Here is a 19,775-nt window from a genome sequence, read left to right as displayed (position 1 = left end):
AAATGTGTTTCTGATTGTTAGTAGGCTTACTGCGTCTACTTTCAAATGTAAAAAAGAATTTTTAAACCTAGAAATATTCAGCCCTGAAAAAATTTCTTCACTTAAAGTAATGTCACTTTGACAATCCACATGAAGCGATTAAAAAAGGAAGTTGCAATAAGTCACTTGAACCTAGACATGAGACATTGCAAACCCAATGACCGGGGTAGCACTGGTTAAATAAAATTTTGTGCAGAACCTGAACCGGCTATTTAATATGTTTCAATTGTCAAGATTTGTGTGACGTGTCAAAGAAATTTCACCAATAGAAATACTTCATATAATGCAAACAATTTTTAATTCAATTTAAAATACTATATTTGACAAAATTAGTATTACGTACTAACACTTCCAAATTTCAAACTAAATATAATTTAATTTAATTTAGAAGAAAAGGAAACATTTACACAACCCAATATTTTTTCACATATAGCCTACTGACAAGTTTGTTTTGTGATGTTGTTGGATAATGAAAAATCATCACACTAATGCCAATTCTGGAGATTTTTGTTGTCTGCCTGAAAGAAAAAAAAAAATTTTCGCAAAAGACAGACTTAGAACATTGGGGTCACAGGTATACGGTTCGAGTTAGGTAATCGCAAGCGCCACCCCTCCATGCCGTAATAACCATATAGTATGGAAAGAACACCGGACATGTCCGGTGCACAAACTTAGGTTAGCTATCTGGTTCATAAAATCGGTTAAAAAAGCTACTTTGTAAGAAGTAATTCCGTAATCAGCAAAATCTGATGCACATTCGCGGATATCGGTGTACCAGAGTGGCAGTTGCACGCACGAGATTAATCAACATGCAGGCGAAATAGTTTAGTCATCATGCCGATTTATAGTAAAAGAACAAATAATAACTGGTTGTTTAAGAATGGAGGCTTCAGAGCACGCCATTATGCGGAAATTGGCGCCTTTGCCCGCTCGATTTCTCATCGAAAACTGCCGTACTTCCCTGTCGGCCCGTTGCAAACTTTTTGTAGCCTATTGGTGCTCACCAGTCTTTGAAAATTACGCTGTCTGGTGCTCAAAAAACTTACATTTCATACTAAGCACAACCATTGTAATGCTGTAATCTTGGGCCAGAAAAAGTTTACTTTTTTGGATGAGAAACCACCGTGCAATCAAGATGAAACAATAGCCATTACACGTGCAATTCTGCAATTAATTTTTATCCTTCGAGCACTTAGAAAACTTACCAATCTGGGTCTTTGGCAGGCCTGCATAACTTAAAACACAAATGGGCCACAACAAAACGTGGTGTTTTCGCCACCACATTTTTTGAAATGCAGTCCGCAGACAGAATTTTAAAATAAGCAATTTTAGCTGAAGTTTAACCAGCTATTTCTCCAGTTTTGTTTTTCTGATTTTGATAGTCTTTATATCAAAAAATTGTACTGCTTTTTACTTTTTCACTTGAAATCTTCGTCTTCTTGTTTATATCACTACTGTGGCGTTTTGGATAAGATTTAGTAACCAGGAGTACCGCAATGAGTTAAAATTGCGTTCCACGCAACAGTTTGGCAACAAGCACACAGCATGCACAATTGCGGGAAACATGTATAATGTGCTCATTAATAGTGAATGCTGATCTCAACCCCGGAGGACTAAGTTCCTTATTCAAGGTGGGATAAAAGTTATTCATTATTTATAATGTGGAAATCGATTACAAATGATACCCTACAAATCAAATAATTGCTGCAATTGCATGTGGATGATATTCCAAGATAACCATTATAAACATAGGCACAACTTAGTCAGGGTAAAAGTTAGGAGAAATCTTTAAAAAACATTTATCAATCTCCAGTTTTTCTCACAAACAAGTTGTGAATAAATGAAAGGTCCAAGAAAAAAATTACAAAAATCTCAGTTATACTAATAAGAGATGATACGTCTTGCCTGTTTCCACTATCTAGGCCATAGGTGTCAAACTCCCGGCCCGCGGGCCACATCCGGCCCGCTTTACAATAAAACTTGGCCCGCAATGCTATTTTATACATTGAACTATTTCCGGCCCGCGAGATCATTGTGCAGTAAAACTTACTTTTTTCAAGCAAGAAATAAGATTATAACAAATCGCACAATACAGCAGCACAACAGTTGCCTCATCATACGATAGAATAAATCGATTTATTCCCAGCCAAAACCGTCAAAAAAAACAAAAATTTGGTGCTGTTTCGCTGACTGTTCCAATTCATATACTCGTGTCACGAAACGTTCAATCAAGTTTTATCCTTACGGCCCGCGGCGTTCAATAAGTTTTGAGTGTTGGCCCCTGGTGCGATTGAGTTTGACACCCCTGATCTAGGCTGACACTCAGGGTGACGAGTATGTCAGTGCAGTTGTATAGTAAGTCAGTAAGCTAGTTTTTAGTTTGTCTGTGAAACTGCATTTCTTTTTGCACAACGTTTGTTAACCTTGCTAGAAGTCTTACATGATTCCAGACAACACTTAGTAAGATTGACTGTAGACTGTGGAGTTACTATTGAGTGTTCAGGTATGCTGAATTTAAAATTTTCGACAACTACTATACAGATGTTTTGTTCCGCTATGGAAATACTGAAATAAACATTTTTTCTGCTGTGTCATAGGAGTTGAACCAGAGGGAAGGTACTACAGATGACTGCAAAGAAAAAAAAACAAGCAGCTGCAAAACCTAGCAAAGTTAACACACATAAAGGAAAGATACCCAGACTAACTGAATCAGAAATCAAATTGCAAAGAATAAATGAATTGCAGTCTTTAATTAAAGACTATAAGAAAGAACAGAAACAAGAGTTTGTTCGGCAACAAAAAATAACATTACCTCTAAAACGTAAACACAGTTTATTTTCAAATAAGGTCTTTTAAATATGGGTTTCTAAGAGATTGTTTGAATGCAAAGCTGCCTCTTTAAATTTCTAAACCAATATTTATCTTAATTGTTGCCAATTTTGCATATCAACTCAGGCATAAACAGTCTTCCCGTGGTATACCAACATGTACCTCTTGTACGAACGATATTTCCTGAATCCCAAAGTGTCAATTTTGGCTTTGAGCGTCCTTTACCTGACGTTCCCAATGGAACAATAATTTTAGATGAATACCCAGATGATATTTTAGAGGACATGAAAAGTAAATGTTTTAAAATAGATGTTTTTATGAAAATGTGTAAGTTTTGTTTGCATTAAAGGCTATCCTATACTACACTGGGCTTGCCAATGTATAAAATCAGGACATCAAAAACTGCCAGTGTGTAGCCTATAGCAGCGAAGTTTTTGTACTGCTTTCTAACTATTTCTTTGTACTTTTTCCTTTAAGGCCAGTTCGCTCCGTCCACTCCCACACGCAAACTATCCTTTTTAGATGAGGGACTTGATGAAATTGACATGCATCTTTTGAATGATGTAAAAACAACTGATCCAGACCAATTTTTAAAGCATCGTGTTGGGTCACAAAATATGGAAGAAATTTTGAAAAATTTAAATCCGTTTAAAGACAAAGATTATGTGCAACCATATTCAACTTACAAAGGTTTGCAAGTATCATTGCTTGTAATGGTTTAATCAAAATATTGAAGAGGCTGCTACGTATGACCATTCTGGTACAGTTCTAAATTTTTTCAAAAAAAGATACTTGTTAATTATGTCCAAAATTGAGATATTCAAATTGCTTTTTTTCTTTTATTTCATATTTTTTCTTCTGCCAAAAACTTAGTCATTTTTTCTTATATTTACGCATTATCATTTAGTTTCAAGTTAATTGCATCCTTGATTTGCCATGCCTGCATGTTTTCTAACTACATGTGCATGATTTTGCATGCATGCTGTGTACCATATCACAGTTGATATTAATCCATAACACAGTAAATTGTGTTCTTTTTTGTGAATTGTACCTTTGTGTTGATTGAGGTTGTTTGCTTAAAACATGCAGTTTATCGGCATATGACCAAAACATCCTTTTTGGTCTGTTTGTGGCTAATCATGTTGACCCAGTGGTAGGATTCAGGCGTTTCGCACCGGTTCTTGGATTTTTAATGACCTCCGCGAACCGGTTGTTAACAAGCATATGTATAGGCCTATGTGTATATCGGCCCCGGGTCAATATGGCATGCTGCTATACAACCGAATGTTAAAATATTTGAATCCCACCACTGTGTTGACCCATTTTTTGTCATAGTAAATTCAAGGATTATCACTAAAAATTCTTCAGTGCCAGGTGGTCATACTGCGTATCAGAAAAATTTAACAGCTTATATTTGATATTTTGAACAAAAATGTTGGTTTTACGAATTTTTGTTTTGTATTGCAGCTTTCCGGCGAAGACTTTTACTTTGTTTGATTGTTCCACTACTAATAGCAGCAACTGCTGTGGTAGTGGTAGGTGAGTTTTTTCACTAGTTTACATAATACCAACTTAAAATCATTTAATTGCTTAAAGACTTTGCATTTACTGACTTAGCAACCAGACACTGGTTTTTTACTGCTTCCACTTTTTGAGATTTTTATGAACTGGCATTTATTTTCAAAACAATTTATTAGTTAAAATGTCATGCTTTTTTAAAATATTTTTATATACTGTCTGCATTCATTTGAAAAAAGGAGTGTTAAATATTATAGACACAGTGAAATGAGCAAAAACATTCAACTGGTATTGTATTTTACAGTTCATAGAAACATTTAATCCAAAGTTCTTTTTCTTTAGCTTGTTAATGATAATTTTAATCATATTTTTGTTAACTTAATTGTTCGTTGAGTCAACATTCAAGATGGTTAATACATCTGTGAGTCATTTTAGTAAAGTCGAAAAGGCCAGATTAGGAGCATATTTCAGTAAGAAAGTGAAAGTGGGCTTTGTCAAATAAACTGAGGGAACATGAGACTGTCAGTCCACAACTATAGCTCTTATGGAGAGAAGATAAGTTCTAATTTTGAGGAAAAGCTGTGAAAATAATGTATTTAATTTTTAAAATAATGATAGGGATGGGGACAAAGCCTTGTTATATGTAAGATACTGATTTTAGCGTGGCGTGAAAACGTGGCACAAAGCGATTAAATTAAAGTGGTGGAACTGTGGGCCATTTTTGAGAAAGCAACAGTCAGAAGTGGGAAGAATTGCTGTGGGAATCATTACATAAGGCTATGGAACAGAAGGAAGGAACAGAAGAATGTGCTGTGCTTGAATTGGGTGAAAAGTTGTGATGGCTTCATTGCACTTTCAGAAAGTGAAGTGAAGGGAAATGCCGTGAACACTTGCGTTGCATACTTTTTGGAATGGAAAAAATCTAAATGTATGGGATGGAAGTGTGTCAACATCAGAGGTGGAAGAACCTGTGGGAAAGATTGTGTACATCGCAGTGAAGAGATGCCCAATAAAATTAAAGCAAGGAAATCAAAGCACTGGCCTGAACGAGGTAACAACCAATTAGAGTGAAGATACTGATGAATGTCTGCAATCGTTTTTTTCTAAACCGGATAGACACCAGAAAGCCGTTAATTGAGTTAAGTTGTCCCAACCTACGAAGACAAAAGTGACAGGATGGAATAAGTTTCTTTAAGAGGCGTAAAATTATTGGAATATGAAATGAAAGTGATGCAAAGTGTTCTGGATAAATGATTCAAACAACTGGTTAAGATTTGAGCTGCAGCTATGAGAGCCACAAGAGTTAATATTTTCATAACATTCCAATTTACTGATCCAGGCTAAGTTTCGAAGTAAAACCTAGGAGATGTTTAAGTTAGGTATGGTGTACATTGCTAATACTTTTCTCTTCTCAACCAATAGTAAATAAATGTCTTGCCTTGTAGCCACATTTGTTTGAAAGACCAAATCTGTTTTAACGATTTTCTGTTGTTCTACTATTCCACAAGAAGATAAAGTAACGGGGCATTGCACATTCACTTTCCTGTGAAAGCAAAGCCATCAGTTTAAGGTTCTCACGAAATGGTCTTCAGTGCTTAATGCAATAGACAAGCAGTATTTTTAGAATTGTGCTGGAAGGCCAACAATACATCTTAAGATTCACATAGAGATGTTTATTGAAAGCTATCCGTTGTCTTACAGTGCTGTTATACTTGAATTTAATTTGCCTGTACATGTTGATAACAAGGAAAGGAAGGTCAATGCAGTGAATTGTGACTACAATTCTTACCACTACAGTGGACAAACAAGTTTTAATCTCTTATCAAATACGCAACAGATAAAGTTTTGAGATTGGGTAGTGTTGCACCATTGCTGGAATTTGTTTGGGTGTGTTAGGTTTTCAATTTTTGACCGCCACTCCAGCTTGAGATATCTATGCCTGGAATGTTATCAACTGCTAATTACAGGAAAGATATATACGTAGTTTGTTATATGGTCTCATATTGACACAAGTTTGCTGCAAAACATTGGTTGTTTACTGATACTGATACAGTTTACATATCACAGTATACACAACACAACGGTAGAATTTATTTTTTGTGGTTTTCTATCGTCACAGGTCTAACGGCAGGCAAGTCTAATCGCTACAAAATAGTAATATTTTTGTTTCGTTTTTCCTGCTGAGTATTCTTCAACGTAACAAAAGAAGGGGCATTGATTGTTGTTTAAGCATGCTCATTTTAAAACTAGATCTCTGGGCCAAAATTAATATTAATTTGGTAGTAAAATGATGGTTTGGTATTGTATCACAATGTTAATCCTCAGATTGCCAAAAGTTTTTCCACGACACTCGGCGATCATTTATTACCGTTGGTCCCCGGTTACCGAGTTTATCTTTGTGCAGGTTTCGCTTGATACGCATTTTGTTTTTTATACTGTATTGCCCGAATTTGAAACTATTCGTTAGAACCACTGAATACGAGCAAGCATCGTTAATAGCTTACTCAATGGTATTGTGATCGTAACGCAATTGGAAATGGAAATCGGTTTGCATTTCTCTAGCCAGGCTCTGGCCACTCCGCTACCGAGCCGACAAAACGCTATAGGTTCACAATGATGCAGTCTCGTGTTCGATACGCAGCGGTTTTTCTTGGCAAAGCTTGCTTTTATTTTCAGCAGTCATGCATGGTGAACCTTCCACCATGGAGAAAATCTGAAAACAAATTAAACTTAAACAAAAAATACAACAGTGGGAAGATGCTCAAATACAAGCTTGTGGTAACCTTGACACGAACGATAAGGAATCATCGCCAATTTAAAGTCGTGTAAATACTTTCCCCAGTCCGAGGATTTAAGTATTTTTCACGATACTATAATTGCAGACAGAACAGTTAGTTTTCTACTGGCTGCAAGTCTTTTTGATTTTTAACTTACGCAGTAAAATGTAGTGCCGACGTCTTTGTACAGTAGATGCTTAATCGAGGCAGGTTATTGCATTTTTCATGTTTTTTTTCCTGTTTTTACACCACAGGAGTTACTACTCAAGTTACAACACCACCCGCAGCCGACCCTGATCCTGATCCTGTAGTGAGTATCAACTTCACTGATTACGTATGGTTGGCGCCTTGTATCGTAGGGAATTGTAGACTAGTAGTTATGTCATTGTATTACCGTCTTTAATGGATACTGGTTGTTTTTTTGTTTATTTTTTACCTCCTATTATTTAAAAGTATTTCATATAGTCTCCACCAGTAGACCCAAACAAAGGACCAGTTCATTACGTTCCGCCTGCAAAGTCGTTGTTGGGAACTACATTCCTACTAAATGGGCCCATGTATTGTGACCCCTATCTTCCTGGATACAGAATCCCTGACGTTTTACCACCTTCTGGCAGCGTGGCATATGATAGAATACACGTGCTTTTTACCGTTGCCGTAAGTGCGGTTTTATTTTTGTTCACGTTCGTTTATGAATGAATGATTTTGACGTAATGACAGTTCTTTTTTTTAGATCCGGAAAGTTATGATTAGTATGGGTTTTAAACTTGGCAACTCATACGCGCTGAGTATGGTAAGAGGTGAAGATGAACTGAAGGTCAGTGACGTGCAAGGGGTGAAATTTTCCAGTTTTCTAGTAATATCTTTTGCTAATTCAAAACCTGCTCTTTTGCAGTTACATATGGTCCTCTTTGCCGCCCCGTTTGAATCTGTTCCGTTGTTTGAATGGCTTGGCATGAAATTCGACGTCTCATTGGAAATTTGCAAAAAGCAAATTTATATTTTTCTACAGCATGTGCTATTTCCTGAGCTTGCGAAGTGGCAAAAATTAGTTTGTCGAGTAAAGGAGGATGACTTGAAAGGTATCTTCTTTCTTCGATTTTGAACTTTTTAGCGTTGGTTTAAGTAACTTGTGATCACGGATCTGCTAAGTAATATAATTTAATCAAAGATAGAAGAGAGTGGATTAATTTAAGGGAAATTATCATGGATGCTGTAGTTTTTCCGAGATTTCTTCCATGTTTTGTACATGAGCACCTTACATTGTTTTACTTAGCCTACATACAGAGGTAAAATTGTATTCGCAATCCTTTTTAAGAAAAGTTTTCATGTTTAAAATATTATCCGAAAAGGTTCTGTTCCTCATTGTTAATAGCCTGTAAAAGACCCGTTGGGTGCTCTTTAACCCGTTAATGAAAACTTTATATTAATAGTATCAATGAAAACAAATGATGGCGTAAAAAAGGCCTATAGCCCTATACCAATGGTCGGCAAACTTTCATTACGATAGCCCAAATTTTCACTTCATTAATAAATAAAGGCCCAGCATCAAATATGAAATACACATAATGCAGTAAATATTACTTGCCAACTATTAATATCAATTTGCTTTTCTTTTTTTCGTAGCAGACATTATTGTTAAAGCTATTAGCATAACTTCAATTAACTTTTAATCTAGTTACAATCTTTCCACCGGTTTCAGCGATATGCGGAACCTGCAATTAACAGACAGTTAGCAAATGAAAATACACTCACATCACTAATGTTAAGTTGTATTGCGGCCTAGAAACTAAAACATGCATTGGATTGTGCGAGCGTAGGTTGAAGTTCCACTACCTGATTATAGCAGTCAGTTCTCACTGCCCTTAATTTAACATGTTGATTATGAAATATGAAATTTATATTCAGATATCACATTTTGTTGGAAATTATCGTTTCATCGAAACTGATAAGATGAAGCTTGAACCTCTGTAGATAACTTTTCCCTGACTGAAGTGTGAATTAGATAACCTTCAAACACTCACTGTGAATTATTCAACTATTGTCCAAGTCACAAGTGGTAAAGATGGCGGACTAGATAGCTAGGGTAGTGAAGGGTTAGCGTTATAAACAGGGTTGCCATCAGTCTCAACTCAAAAATAAGGACGACTAGAAAACGAACGAGGAATACCACCTTAAACAGTGTACAACAAGAGAAAGCAACCAATGTTCCTAAAAAAAAAAAAAAAAAAACAAGACACTATCTGCATGTTCATAATTTTGGTATCTCTTTGGTACAAAATGCCCAAAATAAGGACAAAACTGCCCACCTCCGCCCTAAAAATAAGGACATTTCTTAGAAATAAGGACGGTATGGCAACCCTGGTTATAAATGAATATGACTTGCATTCTCAATATGACGTGACAATTAACGCTGTGAGTGGGTAGTTGTGAGTGGGTAGTTACTGGTTGTGTTTTCCAGACGTTTGCCGCTATGGCCGTAGTTAACCTTTAGTTAAGACGGAAAAACATCAAGAAGTGGATTGTTAGCGATTCAAGTTAACCAGGCTAATAGAAAGGCTCTGAAACTATCACTCAGCCCACATTTACTTGGTTACAGGATACAATATGCGGCCTATTATATTTTGGTTAAAGGCTCACATTTGCACCACGGCCCACAGTTTGCCAACCACTGGCTGATACAAACATCAAGAGTGTGAAATGATAGAAAGATTGTAAAATATTCTACATTGAATTTGAAACACTATAACATGTTGATTTGGTCATGGTTAATGTCGCGACAATAATCACTCAGTGTGGAAATCAAATTTTTATTATCGACAGTGTTGTTTTATGCCTTTTGCATGTTGGCAAGATTTTCGTTGGTTTTTATTTAGCAATCGATATCGTTTTGTTACCACCGATTAGACTACTTTATATAAATTGATGTTTCCATGGTGACGGAGACACCGTTACTTTTTATTTTCGCCTCACTCGTATTAGGTTTCGAGATATGTAGCAATTATATGTAACATAATTTCAACCAGTGAAACGTGACTTTCGAATCTTACACTTGGCGAACCAGCTAAATCATTTTCAGTGGGCAACCCATCTGTTACGGACCACAGTTTTATCGGCTTTTAGTTTACCCATATTTTCTGAGCTGATTGTACACTATAAAACACTACACTCTATTTTCTAAGTTGAATATTGAGAGGAAAATGTAGCAAAAATCTTTATGTTGCTATGGCTTCTCTAGTGCCCCTACGAAAGACTTTAAACTTTTTAAACGACAAAGCGGGAATAAAATGTGTGCTAGCCTATCATTCATATTTCCCATGAGCATTATCGTTTATTAATAGATAGCACGTGATTGGTATGAATGTGATATCAAACCTTGTTTAGAAAGTCAGTGCCTTTGAATTAAAAACAGGTTCAAAACAAACTAGGCCTATCTTACAGCCTGTTGATCCCCATAAAACACAGTATCAGAACAGGCTTGTGTTTTCTCATCGAATCGCTCAAGTTCGATTACCAACTTCCCATTTGTAAAACGAAAATAGGTTTTTCATCGCAATCCATGCATTGAGCACAATTCTAGCACAATACGCCTGCTTAATGTTAATCTTCTTGCCGAATATGAAGTATGATTTCGAACCGCATTTTGAACTCCATTCATCCAATTACGATTTTGAGTTGATGGTTTACTATAAAATACTATACTCCAGCGTGGGACCCAATCGGCTGAAGCGTCTTGACTGAAAGCAGTGTCCTCGCTCCATAGTTATATCACCACAGTTACAGTATGATGTTAAAAAATACATTAAAGCACCCTAACGATTACATCAGTGCTTCTCAACCTTTTTTTGCGGCGACTCAAATATTAAACGTAAATTAATAGCGATACTGAGGCGACCCAAATTTTTTACCCAAAAATTGGGTATTTACAAATATTTAGCCTTGACTCGAAAGTAGCTAATCTAAAGTCTTACAGCAAATAATCATCACCATGCTTCTTCACTTGTGTATCCACAACAATGCAGTATGACGTCAACAAACAGTCAATATGCAATGAATAAAGTAAGGTACTCAGTTATCGAACGGCTTTGTGGACTAGTTTAATTGGCGACGGCGACCCAAAACAACCAAATAGCGACCCAGGGGGTTGAGAAGCACTGGATTACATAGTACATGTTGTAGTCAGTTTATTTTATTATATTTAGTTGATCAGTTATTTATAACTTTACTTTTGGCCCAAAACAACAACGAACATATTATGCAATAGAATATAGATTATAAATATGTATTCATCACATTGTATAAATAATAATAATATCAAATACAATATTTTACAGGCGATTATTCCGCTATGTTATTAATGGGCCAGTTGTTCAGCACCCATTACTACACTCCTGCAACTCCTAACATTCCTAGCTCCTACAAAGGCATAATCGGGGAAAAGCTGAAGGAACTAAGCCCTTGAGGATACAACTTTCTTTCTGAAGATAAACCTGACGATTTACCACCAAATCGCAAAGAATAAAAACCTGTGCCATGATGTTAAGAATTAAATTAGTTTACGTTGGTGAAAACTGTGCGTGGCTTGCTTAGTCTTGTATAAAAGTAAGAGTTTTGAGTTTAGTCAACCCACATTAGCTTGCCTGTGAACTTCAATAGGCAATACTTTTTAAGTGTAGGCTTATATTTGCTTGAATTGGAAGGTTTGCAAACCACATTCCAAGAGTGTTTGGTCACTTCACCAGCTCAGCAACACTGTAAGAGACAGGATATGGACTAACATTATAAAAATACAAAACAACAAAAAATCGAAAAATGCTGTGTAATTTTTTCACTCATCATAAATAGTGAAATGAAATATCGGGTGAGTTAAGATAATAAGTTTTGTTTGAAGCACGTTTTAAGGTCGATAAAGTACGAACAACGATAATTAACAAACGTCAAGAATTTTTAGTAAACTCGAAACGCTATTCCGACCAAAATCGTTGGTGAAGTTCGTAAGTGGGCTGTAGAGAGTTCACTACAGTTTGATCCTATGTACCTAAATTCTTTAGAATGATTTTGATTTTACGGCGGTATTTGGAATTGTCATTTAAGAATTATGGGTTATTGTCAATATAAAAATTAATAGGGTGTAAACAGGTATTTGTAACAAACAACAACAAAACAATTTTTTGAGTGCTGGTTAGGTGCAGGAATGGTCATTTATGTACTTTCGTAAGAATGCCGTAGCAGAACTTTGCATTTCTTTTGCCACCACCAAAACAATTATGGCCTCTAAGCTGTTTTTACTGCGAACTCATTTGATTGCAGATTCTTGAAGGTTACTACTTAAAAAGTTATGACAAAGCAAACAAACAATTTCACACATATTGCCCGGCCATCAGTACGGGTTGTATAAATATACATAACGATACAAGGGAAAATGTTGTACAATGTGCCTTGTAACCTGAAAGTAAAAGCCTTCCGCCGATCACAAAATAGTGCTTGACGGACCGATTGAGTACTACAAAAGTATTTATGGTAAAAAGCTTAACAACCAACAACGCTTATATGTGACGCGGTTAGGCAGTTTGGCTTTTGTGTTTAACAGATAGCATATTTTATACATGCGTTCGCTTTATTTGCGTGGTCATAGTATATGCTGGCTTCTTCGGCTGTTTTTCCAAATGCCTATATTCTAAAATATTTTCTATTTTTCATCTATTCACGATTCTAAATTTAAAAATCATCTATTTTGATAAGAAAACATGAACAAGTCGTAAAAAAATTGTCGATTAAACTTAGCCTATTCAAATAGATTAACTCTAGTGATGATATTCTCGGGTCGAAGTTGGATTGATATTTGAAATGCGGTGGTCGCCGTGGTTTCTCCATATCTGCAATAACAGTGATAAATAAGTGACGCTTCACCCATTTTTCGGCAAATCTGTTTGCACAATAGAATACTGTTGAAGGTTATCAGTTTAAGTATATACGTTTTGCAAAACCAAAACAAGACAATTTGAGAACTGATCAGGTCCAAAAATCCCAATCTACTTTTCTTAACTGAACACTTTTTTGATTGACTGGTTTGTTCTGTGGTTTGTAGGCTATTATTATGCACTGGAAAAAAGTTAAGTTATGAAAAAAAAATATCATGACCAATACAACCCATCATGGTCATTTCAGTTTCCTGATAGAGTAATGTTTTAACTTTTTGAAATGCAAATATTGTAGTACGAAAGAGTAGTTAAACAAATAATGAAACAACGCCTATCCAAGCTCTTTTATGCAGGTCATGACAAAACCTTGTATGCAGTGCAAACGCTTCAATAAGGAAATTTTCAATAAGATTGTTGTTAATCTAACCTAGTATTCGGCGAACAAACATTGCGCAGTTACCAAGCCTTGCTGATTGTAGTTTGCAACATAAACTTACTTGCAAAGTTGTAAGATGGGTAAAACGTCACACTATACAGTAGGAGGAGCAACAATTTACTGATTGCAAATTTGTTTGGAAGTATCCGTTATGGTAAGAAATTTCGTCCTTTGGTTAAGCGGTTTCTGTTCTGAAAACAGCGTTTTTATAAAGCCTTTTATTTTGCTGGTTTCGTTTGGCGATCGCATTTACAGCATCATGTTGTGCAATGGATCATGCTTTTGGCAAGTGGTTTGATATATTTTTGTGCTTTGAGTAGTGTTTTCTATAGGCCGCGTGACATACTTACAATCAGCTTGAAGTCAAGTAGATCAATATGTTAAGGCAATTATCGAACTGATTGACCAAACCTTGATTGTTTGTGAATTAAGTTTTGGATTGGTTTTGACCTATTTGTTGTTGGTTAAATGATTTCCTTGTGGGCTGCAACATAAATGCGATTAGTCACGTTGTTTGTCTTGCTGCATTGCTTTTCTGCTCTGACCCATATACTGTATCGCACGAACTTCGTGGTCAAATTCCAACTCCACGTAATCAATGTTATGTTGACTCATTTCTTGCGCAACTTTAGCATTTGGAAAATGTTCTTTGTTCGCTACCACGCGATTATTCAATGTTGATTCGGCGCTAATTTCAAACCAAATTTTAATTTAGAAAGTACTAGAAACTCATCTATCGAAAAAGACTAAACTTTTGCGCAACCGTTCGAAAAGTATTAAATGGGAACGATGTGCTTATTATTTATTTATTGCCCGTACTTACAATATGCTTCGATCTCAGGCGAATCGACTCCCGCAGTGTGTATGAGCTAAACCAAGATAGAATGTTTAATACACTGTTTCATCGTATATGATTGCATGCTTTATGGCTGAGTGATTAGCCAGTTGTATGAAGAAAAAAGATGGTTCCTATTGAAACCTGTTTTGATGCTGCATTAGACCACCACGTAATGTAATAAAATCATTCAATCGCTAGTCATGATTTAAAGCAGGGGTGTCCAACCTTTTTGGACAAAAGGCCACATGCGATTTACGAATGATTTCGCAGGCCACTTGAGTGTTTACTGCTAATTTCTTATTAAAACCCTCACACCAAAATTCTAATTTTAGAAGTAAATTGTGATGCAATAAAATTAACTTGAACAGTTGTGCACCCCTGCACTAGAGAATATAGTATATTATCTATCTATTGCTCTAATTAAATTATCTATATATAATCTATTATCTCTACTATCTATTGCTCTATACTAATAGTATAGAGCAGCCGTTCCCAAACTGGGGTCCGTAAAGCAGTTTCAGAGGGTCTGCAATGAGAATTAGTCTTTAAAGCTTTAAAGCAGTTTCAGAGGGTGGATGTAGTACACGACATGAGAGTTGCGCTATCCAAAACCGAACCAAACACCGATGAGTTAATTGCAGCAAAACAAGTGCACCCATCCCATTAAACGCTTAACGTATTTGTTAGTTTTTATTTTTTTTCCTTGGTGTTGTTTTTGCATTTTTCCTATAGCATTCTTTGATTTTTATAGGGCCGCGAAATATCAAACTAATTGCAAAGGGTCCACCAGGCAAAATTTTTAGAAAAGTTTGGGAACCGATGGTATAAATAGAGCAATAGACAAAGAAAGCAAGTAATAAATGCCAATTTCTCGGAATGCAAGTTCGCCTTAAATTACGTGGCGATTCAGTTGATAATATAAGTCAGGGGTGGCCATACCTGCTTCATGCTCGAGCCGCATATAACAAATTCCAGTTTTAAAAGAGCAACAACACAAACACAATAAAAAACACGAATTTATTCACTCACAACGAAGTGTAGCTATTGATTAACATTAGTGCTGCGTGGTGATACTATGAGTCTCCACCTGGGCTTCACCAACTCTTTTTGCATTTATTAGTATAACCGTAACCAAGACTTAAAACTAGGTCAGCCCTGACGTACAGCTTCAATCTGACAGTTTACTTAACTACAGTGTTCAAGTTAGCACACTTCTGTACAATAATGTACTTTTTGGGGTGTAATTTGATTATTACTAACGATGAGTCCGTTGTTACTACGTGTGATAGAACGCATTGTTTCATAATCTGATCAAACAACTCGTCTAGACCGGGAAAATGCATGTCTAATTCATCAATGCTAATTCATTAAAGAGCCGCAGTTTGGCCACCCCTGATATAAGTCATTTCAAAAATACCGCGCGCGGGCCACAGGTTGGACACCGCTGATTTAAAGCGATAAATTTCTAAGCGATTGTGTGTATAAGTGTAATTAGCGGGGTCACATTTTTATGTCAGCAACACAATAGTGTCATCACCGAAACAAGTTCAAAATGGCTTGAATAATTCCGTTAAAGCAGTCGTATATCTTTTCCATACGCTGTGCTTACAACTACGCTGTTAGTATTATTGCATTCGGAAATGGTCATATTCCAAAAAGTCTTGATTTTGCTCCAGTGCTAACCTTATGGTCCCTAGATGAAATCATTCCGGTCGTCCTAATTGGCAACCTTCTGAACAGTTCTAGGTCACGGCCTCTACGGGTGATGTGATGACGATGAGGTCGTTTATTGTCTTTGATGATGCAGCTGTTGTGAGTTGAAGTTTTTAAAAACCGCGCTCACCTATATAGTAGTTACATATTACAGCTTTCATTTGTGCATTCTCATTTTTGCTATACACCTTTGCAAAACTGTTGGAATTGGGTCGATTCGTTATAGTTTGAACATAGCTAAACAAAACTCCAAACATTTATACTCAGTAGAGAAACAAATAAAGACTTGTTGTTTATTTCTTACAAAGAAATAATGAGATAGTAAATTTCGTCTTAGCTTGTATACAAGTTACTACTACTATAGCATTGAATTTAATTTTTTTTAAACTGAACCACACTTTTTGTCATGAGCTATAGCCTACCAAGAAAACTCACAGTTTGCGTGGACCGAGCGTCATAGGTATAAGTCATCAAAAAAATTGTCGTAGCTTCGTGTATGGTTAATGTAGGCATGCCAATTTTACCTACCACATGCGTCCCCGGATGAAGCAATACAAAATGACTTTTGGGGTCTTTGAAAGTAGCTTCCGGTATTGTGAAATGAAAAAAAATTCAACAGCTTTTGGTCTATCGAAATTTACCATCACGGTTGATCGTGTTGTCAAATTTTTAGCGCACTTTTGATCGTCATTTCTTCAACACCATTAACGTGAATATCGTCAACAATGCGTTTGTACATGTAGGCAACGTTAATGTAACCTGAACACAACGCAACACTGAACAAAATAAGTAATTACATGATATCGGCTTGTCTTTACATCTGTTTATCTGACACCAAAACCACCGAGTTTTCCTTACACAACGTTCTTTGTCATTTTAACATCCATGTGAATAGCAGCAACGTTGCATCCTGTTTAGCTGCATTCCACACGCCTTCGATAAAATTAATATATGGCTTGAGGTTTTGTATTATACCTTTTCCAAGGAGCGCTGCGGGCTATCTTCGAAAAAATAAGATGTTTTTCTTTCCACGGCAGCTAGTTTTGTCAACTTTGTTTTTGTTTCGATAACTCTTAACACTATTGTTTTAGGTCACAATTTAAATGTTGTTGCAACGGCCACCATCAAGCAACAAAGGTAAAATAATCCTAACTTAAAATTATAGGGAACATTTAATTAAATGATTCTGCTTGTTTTCAAACTTGTATTTCATTTTCAAACTTGCAAAAGAGCTGGGTTTCAACAGCGCATTGTAATCGTTCATTTTGTAAATCTGGGAGTACTTTTTAGTTATGCCATGTTAATGTTATTATTATCATTACGGGGCATTTTACTTTACAACGTTTTCTTTTGTCATTTCTTTCTCGAACTGGTCTTGGAGAACTACCAGTTCCTTGTAATATCTAGGGATTTTCTCTCTTTTATTATGATTTTAAGTACAGTGCTTTAAGGGTGTGGCCTTATATTATGGTTGGTTGCGCACAATGCGCTTTGTATAGTTAAACAATTACGTTGCAAGGTAACCTTAACAATTTTTGTTGCGACATTTTTCGCATCGTTTTTATGTTTGACGAGCCCTAAAGTACTTTTTGTCTTCGTTGTTTTAATTGGCATAATTACACATTACAAATATAGCTTAACTCTTTCAAAATAGCACTTGAAAGCTTACATGCTGTTTGACCTTGAACCCGTAAGCTTTGTATATGACCTTTTATGTGCTGTTCAACGCAGCTAACGCAGCTTGCTCTCAAAATAGATGCGTGCATTGCTTCGTCACGACAGTTTGTGCGAGAGACACCAGCGGCGATTCGTTTTGAATTTCTTTCTTGCGGTTCGTGCGGGGGTATAACAAAGCAAAAGGAACACCGGCTTAGTTATCAAACTACATCACGTGAGCGTCAAAAGAGAAGTATTACAACGTGGAAGGAAAAAAGCGCATCAGAATAACCAGGAACGAACTAGAATAATAAAGAGAGAAAATAACTCATCGGTTGCTCTGCTGGGTTGGGTTGTTAACAGCTTCGCTTTGGAAAAGAAAACGCGAAGAAAACAGATAGGGTAAACAGAAATTGGCGGGATTTAACATATGCCTGGTTGGATAGGAAAGACATTCCTTGCCCCCACAAAATATAATCACAATAACCGTTAAAGATTTTCTACTCTTTTGGAAAATGGGGCACATAACCTTACCTTACTGAAGGTGGTTAACATGCTGAAAATCAGACATGCAGGGATTTCTGAGCCCTTTGAAAACTAATACGCTGTTATTTCGTCTGTAAATACTTTCTGCTTATCAGTACTCGGCACTGATAAACTTCAGAGAAACTTTCTTTTTGTCCACGTGAAATATGCACAGTAAAAACAAACATTAACCTTGCTTCGGTTTGAACTTTAAAGAATGAAAACTAAAATTGTCAGTGTTGCTCAATTACGTTTTGACTAAAGTGTTGCCTTCGCGTTGTTACTGATTTGAGGAGAGCGCTGCAAAGGCATTCACATTCGAGTGGTGCGCCCATGCCATTTTGCCATGGCGAGTGATTTTTTATTTTCAACTCATAACAAACGTAAACTTTTCGCCACACATACAACGCCAGCCGTTATTACTACTTATAAATGAAGTACATTTATGTATAACCTACTTTGTGATTCCTGGTTAAAAGTGAACCATACGAAGTTGACTTTTAATGATTTCAGCAAAATCCGAAAATATTGCGAACCTCATTCAAAAGCTTGTTTGCTTTTATAATTTGACGGATGACCGATCTAAAAGTACTGCTTGCCTAGCAAGCTTGGAAAGAAATGTAGCCTATTAACTTAGCCTTAGAACATGTGGTCGTCTTTAGATTTTATGCCATTCATGCATTATTGATACTGCGGCACACGCCTCTTAATGGTGACTTGTTTAAAATGTGCTTCCTTGAGTGAAAAAGTCCTTTCTAGAGTTTTGAGCTAAGTAAGAAGAAAGGTTTGAGAAAATTTGCTGTTTACACTTACTGTTGTTTACAACTAATAGTTTAAAATAATTTATAAATAAAGATGCAACACTCACTCAGTCACTCCACGCAACCCCAGCGCTGCTACAAGATTAGATTAGAAATACTTTTTGAACTTGGTTTGATAAAATAGCAAGGTGTTTTTCTCAAACATCGAATCAGCTCTACTTTGTTTCGCACTGAAGTGCTTCCAAGTGGATGTGTTCTTAAAACTATACAGGATAGCAGTGGCGTATATTATGTTATGCGGCGTCATTGTAAGAAGAAATAAGCTGTATGTACTGCGCAGCGTTTTGCCGTAAGTTTATTTATTGAAACCACTCAGTCGGCTTATACCGGATATTTCGTCATGCGATGACGTCAATAAAGGTGATGTTTATGCTCATGACAGAATGTCTATGCTAAGTATGCTGCATCGCTTTGACTTTTAAATTTTTTTCATTCTGTTGCGCAACCATGTGCAAAGACATAAACGCGGCATAAATCAGGGAAGTTTGCTTTTTGTATCACTGCCATTTAAACATCTTGACGATTTCAGATTCCTAATTTACAAATAAACTTGTGCACAACTACTAAATCTTACGATCATTTTTTTGTTTGGCCAACAGACGAAGTATACGCCTATAAACAGTATAGAATAGTGTCATTTCACGCCTTTGACAGGAGTGATTTAGCCTGATATTAAAAGTTTTATAGATCTAGATCCCCCTG

General features: G+C 36.3%; 1 protein-coding gene and 1 long non-coding RNA gene across 2 annotated transcripts; one reads left to right on the top strand and one right to left on the bottom strand.

Annotated features, from left to right (window-relative positions):
• Window positions 1–601: 601 nt before the first annotated feature.
• LOC143465032 (uncharacterized) lies at window positions 602–11,739 on the top strand. Its single transcript, XM_076963151.1, has 11 exons — window positions 602–1,670; window positions 2,471–2,542; window positions 2,637–2,860; window positions 2,995–3,159; window positions 3,346–3,558; window positions 4,336–4,407; window positions 7,418–7,473; window positions 7,629–7,820; window positions 7,897–7,980; window positions 8,059–8,245; window positions 11,498–11,739. The coding sequence occupies exons 3-11, from the start codon at window positions 2,665–2,667 to the stop codon at window positions 11,623–11,625; spliced, it is 1,293 nt and encodes a 430-aa protein (XP_076819266.1). The 5' UTR covers window positions 602–1,670; window positions 2,471–2,542; window positions 2,637–2,664; the 3' UTR covers window positions 11,626–11,739.
• An 82-nt stretch (window positions 11,740–11,821) lies between these two features.
• LOC143465033 (uncharacterized) lies at window positions 11,822–19,418 on the bottom strand. The gene is made up of 3 exons (XR_013118578.1): window positions 19,121–19,418; window positions 16,042–16,201; window positions 11,822–13,039 (listed from the first exon to the last, which is right to left on the bottom strand). It is a non-coding gene; the product is annotated as an uncharacterized LOC143465033 (long non-coding RNA).
• Window positions 19,419–19,775: the final 357 nt, after the last annotated feature.

This window comes from Clavelina lepadiformis, chromosome 7 (assembly GCF_947623445.1).
Source record: "Clavelina lepadiformis chromosome 7, kaClaLepa1.1, whole genome shotgun sequence".
Taxonomy (NCBI): Eukaryota; Metazoa; Chordata; class Ascidiacea; order Aplousobranchia; family Clavelinidae; genus Clavelina; species Clavelina lepadiformis.
The sequence above is the reverse complement of the archived record's forward strand: the minus strand, read 5'-3'. Positions and strand labels throughout refer to the sequence as shown.